This window comes from Crocuta crocuta, unplaced genomic scaffold, assembly GCF_008692635.1.
Source record: "Crocuta crocuta isolate KB4526 unplaced genomic scaffold, BGI_CrCroc_1.0 scaffold44, whole genome shotgun sequence".
In the NCBI taxonomy this organism is placed as follows: Eukaryota; Metazoa; Chordata; class Mammalia; order Carnivora; family Hyaenidae; genus Crocuta; species Crocuta crocuta.
In genome coordinates, this window is record NW_027530179.1 from 2,832,150 (window position 1) to 2,843,685 (window position 11,536).

General features: G+C 42.3%; 1 protein-coding gene across 1 annotated transcript; it reads left to right on the top strand.

Moving 5' to 3' along the window:
• Positions 1–221: 221 nt before the first annotated feature.
• Positions 222–11,199, top strand: ENPP5 (ectonucleotide pyrophosphatase/phosphodiesterase family member 5). Its single transcript, XM_077764846.1, has 4 exons — positions 222–387; positions 2,913–3,776; positions 5,549–5,725; positions 9,836–11,199. Exons 2-4 carry the CDS (start codon positions 2,948–2,950, stop codon positions 10,261–10,263), a joined length of 1,434 nt encoding a protein of 477 aa, XP_077620972.1. The 5' UTR covers positions 222–387; positions 2,913–2,947; the 3' UTR covers positions 10,264–11,199.
• Positions 11,200–11,536: the final 337 nt, after the last annotated feature.

The window sequence follows — 11,536 nt, forward strand, 5'->3', positions numbered from 1 at the left end:
TCTCTGCGGCCTCTCCGTGACCCTCTGCTCCCGCAGGCTGCGGCCACTTTACCCTCCAAACGCAAGCAGCGCCCGCCCCCTGGTCCGGCTGATTGACAGGCGGTGCGGCGACTCACAGGAGCCCGGCTTCGGTTTGGCGAGCCCAGCCGAGGGAACTGTCCTACCGTAGCCAATGGGAGCCAAGAGGCGGGATCTGCGGCCGGGAGGCGGTGCTGGTCAGGTGCTCGCCCTGAGGCTGCTTGCAGGTGAGCCGTTGCAAGTTCAAGGGGCTCCCCTCGCTCTGCCGCCACCTCCCAGCTCTCGGCCCGGGTCTGCGGGAGGGAGCCCCCTCCAGACCCACCATCCAGTTGTCCTAAGCCCATGCAGACCGTCCGGATCGCTGTGAGGGTAAGAGTCCAGGGGAGTGGGCGGCTTGCCTGCAGGGGACTCTCATGGCTCCCGTGGTCCCCTCAGACCCCCCCCCCCAACTTTNAGCGCACAGGCCACATGCGGGCACCTGCCGGCCTCGGTGGGTGGAGGTCTACGAATTGGGAACGCAGCGTACGCCGCTGAGACCCTTCCCAGTGAATCCCAGCGGAGATGGGCGCTATTTCCTTCTCCTGTCGACGTCTATTCCCCCTCTACACCCCGACCCCTCCTTAACTTTTCCTTTTCTCCCCGTATCTTGGCTCCCCTTTCCTCTATTTCTAAGGCTGTCTGTGGCGGAAGGATTGGAGGGGAGGAGGAACTGGACAGCAGCCCGGTGAAATCTGGACCCAGAACTAGGGATTGCGCTGCACTGTGCAGCGTTTTGTGGATGGAAAAGAACGAAATCTGAGATTTCTTTCATCCCCACCCCCCACCTCTCTGTTTATTGCTTTATGTCATCGAGGTGATCATGTTGGTTCTCCTTACCAAACATTCCTAAGCTGTAGGCAACACTTAGCCTTTGTTTATTTTCCTTTGTTCAGCAAAGCAGCTCTTTCCTTCTTACCACAGTTGCTAAATTAATTTACTTAGAAGAAAATCAGGTGTTTCATATAGTTGATTTTTTTTTTTTGACCTTAAATTATATTTGTTTCATAACAGCCTTCCTTGTGTTTGGAAGGTGAAGGAGAACGGAAGAGGGGAGAGGAAACAGCATCCTCGGCCAGATGGTAGTAAACATATTTCCAGTTCCTTATTGGAATTGATTTGTAACGTTCCTTCCAGAACTGGAAACATTATTGACATCTGAGAAAAGAGTTTTTAAATCTAATTTTTGAACCATTGTCTGGAGACCAATACCTAAAGCAATTTCAGTTTAGGTCATGTCCTAGGTAGGGTGAAATCATAGTTTAAAAACACTGCATCTGAAAGCAAAGTGGGCATGCTGAGTAGTTTTTATTTACCTTTACCTGTAATATAGCAAGAAGGCAAGACAGGATCTGTTTTTGAGGTGTAAAAATGTCTTCATCATATTCAGGGCGCCTGGGTGGCTCAGTCAGTTGAGCATCTGACTTCAACTTAGGTCATGATCTCACAGTTTGTGAGTTCCAGACCCGCATCGGGCTCTGTGCTGACAGCCCAGAGCCTGGAGCCTGCTTCAGATTCTGTGTCTCCCTCTCTTTCTGCCCCTCTCCCACTAGAGCTCTGTCTCTTCTTCTCTCTCAAAAATAAATAAACATTAAAAAAATATGTCGTCAGCATATTCAATTTAGGAAGGTGGCAAAAGCTGAATTCAGAGGAGACTTCTTGGCCCAAAGTGTGGATGGATCCAAGTTTTGGTGGGCTTATAAATTGCTTCTTGCAAGAATGTACAAGGAAAGGAGGGAATCAAAGATCCTTGCTTGATTTGCAAGCCCATTGAGAGCTGACAGAATTTACATATGTGTTGTTTATCCATATGTGTTTTCTTAGCTCTCCTGACTAGCATAACCACATTTTAGAAGTATATGCAGATTTTAAACAACAGCCACTCAACAACATTGATCCAAGGAGAGCCTTTACTCCCGTCAACTGCCTTTTTCACACATATTCCTAAAATTAAGTGTTGATGAACTTTAGCATCAGGAGAATTATGTTTCTGTTTGTATTTAATTCAGAAACTAATTATTTTCATTTAAAGAAGGCTATGGCTTTAACTACTAATAAATGGCTGCAGATTATATTTCACAGGTATATTTGAGCATCACAAATTTTATGTCACTTCAGAAAAACAAGTTCATCTATATCCTCCTTTCTCCAGTAATATCCCTAACCATGATGAACCAAACATAAGGCCTTGGCTTTGAAATTAGAGGGATATNACTTTCCTGTTTCTAGATTCCTGTAGTTGGTCCTCTTACCCCCCCTTTACCAAGGACCATAATGATAAATATGTGTTCATAGAAAGTTGACTATATAAATTTTTCTGACCAGAAATCAGAAGTTTAAGTCCTCTGCAAAAGTTTCTGTTTTTCTTAAAAGTAAATGGTATCGGGGCACCCACGTGGCTCAGTTGGTTGAGCGTCCAACTTTGGCTCAGGTCATGAACTCGAGAGTTCAAGCCCCACCTCTGCCTCTCTGCTGTCAGCACAGTGCCCACTTCAGATCCTGTGTCTCCTCTCTCTCTGCCCCTCCCCTGTTCATGCTAGCTCTCTCAAAAATGAATAAACATTTTTGTAAAAGTAAATGATATCATATTTTAGAATGATGTTTAGGGAATTTAGTTAAGTAATTACTTTGAGAGATGTTTTTAAACCAAATTCTTGGAAGGTAGGAGTTTCTAAAATGCAGCTAAACTTAGTTTATTATGCATGTGGCTCCAGGTCACATGGGGCAACATAATTCTTCCAGGCTGTGATTTATGGTATTATTGAGATTACTGGGTATCATCACTGTTGGATGTGGGTAAGGTATTAAGTTTTACCAAAAAAATTATTGCCATTAACTTCTATATGTTTTTTATACAGATTCTCTTGCACTGAACTGATCAAATACTTTGAAAATGACTTCAAAACTTCTCTGGGTATCCTTCATACTTGCTGCATTAATATTTTCAATTACGTTTTCTCTCCAACCAGACCAGCAAAAGGTTCTACTGGTTTCATTTGATGGATTCCGTTGGGATTACTTATATAGAGTTCCAACACCCCATTTTCATTATGTCATGAAGTATGGTGTTCATGTGAAGCAAGTTACTAATATTTTTATTACAAAGACCTACCCTAACCATTATACTTTGGTAACTGGCCTCTTCGCAGAGAATCATGGGATTGTTGCAAATGACATGTTTGATCCTATTCTGAATAAATCTTTCTCCTTGGATAACATGAGCATTTATGATTCTGAGTTTTGGGAAGAAGCAACGCCGATATGGATCACAAATCAGAAGGCGGGACATTCTAGTGGTGCGGCCATGTGGCCTGGAGCTGATGTAAAAATACATAATAGCTTTCCTACTCACTACATGCCTTACAATGAGTCTGTTTCATTTGAAGATAGAGTTGCCAAAATTATCGAATGGTTTACATCAAAAGAGCCCATAAATCTTGGTCTTCTTTATTGGGAAGACCCCGATGATATGGGCCACCATTTGGGACCCGAGAGTCCGCTCATGGGGCCTGTCATTTCGGATATTGACAAGAAGCTGGGATATCTCATACAAATGCTGAAAAAGGCAAAGTTGTGGAACATTCTGAACCTAATTATCACAAGCGATCACGGAATGACCCAGTGTTCTGAAGAAAGGGTAATAGAACTTGATCAGTATCTGGATAAAGACCACTATACTCTGATTGACCAATCTCCAGTAGCGGCCATCTTGCCAAAAGAAGGTAAGTCTGACTGCATGGTCTTCTGGGGCTGCGACTCCAGTGCAGTGGAGTGGGGAATTTTTGTTTCCGTCATTGAAATATTACCAATGCTTGCCTGTGCATTGGTAATATTCAGGGATTTAATCCTTAGATTCTGAAAAGACCAAATCTCTTTTCTCGGCATGTCATTTTTCACTTTTTCCAAGAATATTGAAATTGATGTTCTCTCTATACCTACGGCACATGGATTTAGCCATTTTCGAATCACTGACTATCATGAGAGCTACAGCCTCCTTTCTCAGAAAAAGTGAGGGGGATAAACATACAGAACTTGTATGCAATTCCAGTGATTTTTATGGAAGCTCTAAAGCCTTCTATGGATCCTTTTGCAGGACCTACTTAATAGGGAAGCAGTGCAGTATGGGAAAGACAGAGCGTTGGTCATCTGAAGAGTTGTTTTTCCTGTCTATAAATAGAGGAAATAATAACAATACCTTGAACTTCTTACAAACCTTTCCTCAAAGCCTCATACCAACCTCATCACCTAAGTGTTATTCAGTTTTAAAGACGGGTGATCAAGCTCAGGGTTAACACCCCCAGTTCACAAAGGAAGTGCAGAGCAAACCTCAGACTTTGGACTTCTATTTTATCACCGTCTAGAGTTAGTTTCGGTATCAAATGAGAACGGATTTTGAAGACTTGAATACTTCACAAATGAGCGTCATATTCTTCACAAGAGAATTAAGAGGAACATATGAAACAGTGAATGTTAAGATATACATATGCACCTGAATACAGACTTATTAGCAAATTCAGTATAAAATAACAAGTCTTTTGTTGAGAAAAATCACATTAACTCTTCAGTTTTCCTTATAAACGTGGAGTGTGTTCCCTATTGGGGTGTTGAGAGGCAGAGAGGAAGCCCCAACAAATCGATTTGAAAAACAAGAAAAGGATTGAAGGTCCTGTCCCAGATACCATGGCTTGAAGCTTCAGGGAGCACTTTGCCACACCTCCAGTGTTTTAAAGAACTTTTTCAGGGCGCCTGAGTGGCTCAGTTGGTTGAGCATCCAACTCCTGGTCTCAGGTCATGTAATGATCTCATGGTTCGTGAATTCGAGCCCTGCATTGGGCTCTGTGCTGACAGCATGGAGCCTGCTTGAGATTCTCTCTCTCCCTCTTTCTCTACCCCTCCCCAGTTGTTCTCTCTGTCTCTCTGTCAAAAATAAATTTTAAAAAATTAAAGAACTTTTCCATGTTACAAGCTGCTTTCCACTGCACATCTGTCCTTTCCCAAGGGCTCTCTCATCCTCCAGTCAGCATATTTTCTGGTCTAGAGATTCTCTGCACTCATATCTCTCAGAACTTAGCTCTTTGTTTTCATTTAGGTATTTCAGTGCCCTAGAAGTTTTACTTAGTGCCACAAGTTGGTGTGTGTGTGTGTGTGTGTGCGCGCACGCGCGTGCGCGTGCGTGCATGAGCATGTGTGTGGTTAAGTCTTTAAATCAGAGTAGAGATTTCTAGTTCTATAGCATGTCCTCTCAATTCTGTAAAGTGAATTTACTTACAACAGAAGATTAATCATGTCTGTTTCCCCCTCAAGATTTTCTCCTAGAAGGGACAGGAATTCTCAAGTATCTGGCTCTCTGTCATGTTCAGCCTGCTGGCATTTTACCTCAGTGGGGTGTCTGCAAGGAAGAAATGTTAGTTGACCTCTGTTGCCATGGTGGTGTCTTTGATTGTAACAGTGAGTGTCTTGTTCTGAGTGACTCTCCGCACCCCTCCTCTTTTAGGTAAATTTGATGAAGTCTATGAAGCACTAGTTCATGCGCATCCTAATCTTACTGTTTACAAAAAAGAAGAGATTCCAGAGAGATGGCATTACAAATACAACAGTCGAATTCAACCAATCATAGCAGTGGCTGATGAAGGGTGGTACGTTTTACAGAATAAGTCAGACAGCTTTCTGTGTAAGTATGTTATACTATTTCTTCCCATTCTGCACTGTTATTTGCTAATGTAGAGGCTATGGGTAATACAGCAGTTTATTTACTGATCAGATAACTAGTTGGTGTCATACATTAATAGCAAATCAAAATCAAAATTTCCTCTTTAAAAAGAGGAAATCTCATAAGTGTTTACTTCTCTTGATGCCATCAGACCAAAGATACACGGCATGCCCTATACTGCTAACTATAACCATCATGTTCCTGAGAAAAGCATAACTGAAATTTAGAAATTGAATTATTTTCTGCACCCTATTATGTTCTGATTTCATAATAATTTAATCTCTTTTTGCAATTGTTAGCTTGCTAGTTTTGTGTTTGTTTGTTTTTTGCCTTTCCAACTCTACCAAATAAGGCCAACTTTGTTTTGTACCTTGGAAACATTTCTAAAACGAAGTGCATATGGCATGGATAGTCATGTCAAGACGTATTTAATCTAATATCTAGCGATATAATTGTGGAGAATAAATTTCAAATACAATGGCAATCCCATTTGAAATTCAAACATTCAAACTAATGTGCTTTCTGCCATCCTTAATGTGTAATTGTTTTCTTGTGTAGCTATTAACAAGTTAGATGGAAAAGCCATGCACAGGATTTTACTCTTCTTTCTGGGGTCTGTCATTTGCACATTTCCTTTCAAACCCCCTGCCTCTCCCTGCTCTACTTTGTACTGCCAGTGACTGACTCCTACAGACTAAATTTCACAGGCTCCTTTGCAAACTGCCTTCTGGTAAGTGTTGACCTGTTGACCAATAGAAGACACTCGCAGGAGTTTGAAGAAGCCAGTGTATTTGTCCCCCCTGCCCCCACCCCTTCTCTATCTTAGGCTATGTCTCCAACAGTGACTTCATTTCCTCTGTGATCACAGCTCCCTCTGGCCAACTTCTCTCTCTACAGCCTGAGCTCCTACTGGGTAGCCCTGGCTTTTGGACTCTGGTAACACCACCTCTCCCCTTCTGTCCCTCCAGCCCTACAGGGCCAAGAGAATAGGAGATGGCCACTGTTCCTAATCCTTGGGTAACCTTACCGTCCCTTGTGTGCCTCTCAGCTCTTCACACTTTTGTATCCAGTCCCCATATGAAATCCCCTCTGCCCCCCTTTTAGACTACCTTGCGTGGGCGGGTTCGGCTTTCCCGGTTGACATAGACTTTGACATGACTACCACTCAGTTCCCTGGGAGTTGATTCTCCTCTGTGACTTGGATGATGAAGGAACCGCAGTGTATCAAAACGATATAGACATGCTTTTTGCAGCATTGGTCCTTAGTATATCCAAGAGATGTGCGGAAATGTGGAACTACGTCCCTAACCGGTCTGGTGACACAAGGAAAAGCAGTTGGCTGGCCATAGCGCTTGTAGCACATATGGGAGTCATAGTGGCAACATGCATATAGGAACATGGCTTCCGGTTCTTCAAACAGGTTTTCCCTACAGATAAGGATCTGTAAGCTGGTATTTAATCCCACCAGGGGAGCTGTTTTAAGAAAGCCTTTAAAAATCTTTTTTTTTTTTTTTTTTTCAAAAAAATTTTGCAGGGGCGGTGGGCATGAGAATAATTGTTGCCTCTGTACGTTCAGACTTTCATGTGTGATGCAGATAGCTCTTATGGTAGTGGAGTTGCTCCGAAAGGGACTGCCATCTCTGAGGAGATGTGTACCTGACCGTTAATGTAAATTCAAGGTATTCTCTTGAAATTTTGGTTTGGTGACACAATAGAGTGGTCACCCCTATTTTTGGTAGAAAACTTTAATAATGCTCCTATTTACATTATATTATGTCCAACATACTTATTTTTTAAGTTTATTTATTTTTTATAATTTAGTCACCCAGCTTTATGTTTTAATATTTTTTTAATGTTTATTTATCTCTGAGAGAGAGACAGAGGGACAGAGTGCAAGCAGGGGAGGGGCAGAGAGAGAGGGAGACACAGAATTTGAAGCAGGCTCCTGGCTCCGAGCTGTCAGCAGGGAGCCCGATGTGGGGCTCGAACTCATGAACCATGACATCATGACCTGAGCTACAGTCAGTCGCCCAACTGACTGAGCCACCCAGGTGCCCCAAGTTTATTTATTTTGAGAGAGAGAGAGCAGAAGAAAGGGAGGTAGGGAGAGAGGCCCAAGCTGGCTCTGTACCGTCAGCGCAGAGCCCAGTGCAGGACTCAGACTCACCAAGCGTGAGATCACAACCTGAGCCAAAGTCAAGAGTTGGATGCTTAACCAACTGAGCCACCCAGGCTCCCCTAAATGTTATTATTTATTCAACAAATATATGAAGTAATTATTTCTTCAACAAATAAGTTTTGGCCAGTACATTCCTTCTCAGCCTGAGTTCCACAAGAGAATGAAATCCTAATGTCCAAAAGCAATGGTTCTCAAATATGTTCCCTGGACCAGCAGTATCCAAATCACACGGGAACTCATTGGAAATGCAAATTCTTGGACCTACCCCAGAGCTCCTAGAAAATGTGAGGGTAGAGCCCAACAGTCTGTGCTATATGTGTCCCCCCTGCCACAGAGTCTCACGCATAGTCTCCCTGCCCTTAGGCATCCATTATTAAATATTGTCTGTTGGATCAAGCTGTTATGTTTAGGGCCACTACAAAAGGAAGTCCCTACTTATGGGAAAGCGTTTATAAGGCATGAGTTCATTTCAAATCTGATTCTCTAGGAAGAAGTGTGATATGACAGTATTATCTTTGCCTTCATAATTGAGAGTCTAGATGCCAGCGTTTCATGGAAGTGAGCACAGCCATCATCTAGCCCATTACAGATTACCTAATGGCATATTTCCCAGAGTTACCAGCAATTAATTAGCTAGAATAACACATCCTACTAGTCAGATAATGACTAGTGATTTCATAAACCCAACATTATTTTTACTTGAATAAACTCAAAAAAGGATCATGGCATTCAGAATGACTTCTTCTGATGGATCGTGCCAGGCAGACTTGGAACGACTTTGAGGAGACGACGAGGGGTCAGTTCATGACTTGCAGAGGAGTTGATATAGAATGTTCTCATTTGCAGTGGTGTGTTCTGGTTGCCTGTTTCCTTGTAGTGAATATGGGATATAGAGACTGATTTGCTAATCATTCTCACCACCTTTAAAATAAAGCCTGATGGGGAGGGTGGCGTTGGGTGGTTCAGTCCGTTGAGCATCCAACTCTTGATTTCAGCTCAGCTCAGGTCATAATCTCAGGGTTGGTCGTGGGACTGAGCCCCACATCAGGCACTGTGCTGAATGTGGAGGCTGCTTGAAATTCTCTCTCTCTTCCTCCACCCCCTCCCCAGTTCATACTCTCTCTCTAAAATAAAATAATTAATTAATTAATTAATTTAACAAATAATAATAAAATAAAGTAGTCTTAGGTTGCTATCTTCCCATCTGCGGCTGTTTCCCCTCGCACCCTGATATGCCAGGCACACATGCCTTTAAAATGCAGTTTCTATTATGCAGGAATTTTCGACCTTCAGTTTTATATCTCTTGATCAATGAGAAGACTTCTAAAGTTTTTATGTGTAGCCACACAAGCACACACAGTGCTAAATTGTATTTTGATCCAACCCACCAACGTCGCTAGTGGATTGTAGCTGTCACTGGGGATTTGATTTTTGTGGCGTCTTTTGTTTCCTTAATTTGTGTTGCCCCTTTTGTTGGTAATCATGACTTGATTGTCTTTATGACTAATAATACCTTTATCCCTTTATCTTTAGAGCATAATTGGAGCAAATATTTGCTGAATATTAGTTGACCTGCCACAAAAAAACAAAAAAACAAAAAACAGTCACTCATTTCTCCCTGACTTTGCTCAGCTTTACTCTTTGCTCTTCCTCCTCTGCTCTTTCTGGTAGCTTCAGCCTGTGAGAAAGATTTGTGGTCATTTGAGTTTTCATTTCCTAAAGTGAACTGTGATGTTTGCAACTACAGAGATTGCTCATAAAAGATTATCTTCTTTTAAAAGACAAATTAAATATATCTCGTGTTTCAGTTCAGAAATTCGATGACACAAATTTTATTTTTCCTTTTCCTCCCATCTGGTTGGCTAACTTACTCATTTGTCTTCTCTTTCCAGTGGGCAACCATGGTTATGATAATGCATTAGCAGAAATGCATCCAATATTTTTAGCCCATGGTCCTGCCTTCAGAAAGAATTTCACAAAGGAAGCCATGAACTCCACAGATCTGTACCCCCTGCTCTGTCACCTCCTCAATATCACCGGCATGCCACACAACGGGTCATTCAGGAATGTCCAGGATCTGCTCCGTCCCACAGCCCCAAGCATGGCTCCTCGCACGCAGAGTCCTACACTCATCCATGGTAGCGTCAAGCCGAGGGAGGATGAGCACGAGGCGTCCTACGCGTACTTCCTAGGGGTCTCTCTTGGCAGCGTTCTGGTGATCGTATTTTTTATCGTTTTCCTTAAACATTTAATTCGCAGCCAAATACCTGCCTTACCAGACGTGCAGGCTGAAATAGCCCAACCCTTATTACAAGCCTAATGCTACTTGGAAGTGGAGGTTGTATAATGATGTCAGTGTTTCAAGGTTTCAAATTCTAGGAAATGAATTTCAGACATTTGCACAGATCATTAAACAGTTATAAACGTATACAGGCACAGACACACACACACACACACACACACACACACACCCCTATAAATACACGCACCTAAAAAAAGTGAGGAAGTATATTTCTGTTGTTCTCTCTGGTTTAGGGGTAGATAAAATCCTGCCTTAGTTGGACTTGCACATATAATGTATATATTTAGCAACTTTGCACTATTTAAAGTACCTTATATATTGCACTTTAAAATACTCTCCTAATGGGTACTCTTACGCAAAACGCACTTTATTGACAATTACGTCTTCTAGCTTGGTTGAAAAAGACAACTTTTTTTTCGGCCAGCATCGCAGAATACTTCCTGTTCAAACTGAATGAAATTTCTACTAATTCCTGAATACGGTAGAAATCTGTCCCCTTAACCTGGGAGCATAAGAAAGTCAAAACTGTGGAAAATGGAATGAAACGTGATGACTTTTGTACATTGAATTTTGGAGAGATGCATTCCCAACAGGGGACACATCTGTGGGCGTTTCCTCTCAAAATTTCTTTTTAAAAGACCTGGGTTTTCATTTTATGTTTCCTAAAATAAATAAATAAATAAATAAAAGCCTCAAATACTGACAAGTTCGCCCTAAACATGCTGTTTCTCTCATGAAATTCATTATTATTTTGTGATGAGTCGTTTTGCTCTGATTATATAATAATGAGGACACCACGAATATACACGTCATTCGTACACAGTCCAACACTGGCCTGTTCTGAACAGAAGAGATTGGGGACCATGTCAGCAATGTCTTCCCTTGTTCTGTACTTATCTGCTTCTTTGAAAACCGAATCACTGCTAATCACATTAAAAATCAAATTGGATACAACGATGTTTGTTTTCCTTCTGGTACCGTGTAGTGAGTATGAGCGTCTTCAAGACTTGAACATTTGCAGATCCAGAGGTGAAAGAGAGCTCAAGCGATGTAGGCCACTCAGTTCCCAAAAAGGGCCGTGAGGAGCTAGGAGAGGAGAATTAGGCGGGACTGTGTCTGAGTTGTTTGCACCGTACCAGGGCAGGCCTAAAGGACACCTGATGGCAGAAATCGGCAGAATAGCCCTCAGAGGCTACAGGTATTAAAACAAGAGGAACTGAGATCACAGCCTTGTTTAATGAAGTTTTTGGACACCCACTCACCAAGTGCTCAGTGGGGTCAAAGATGAAGC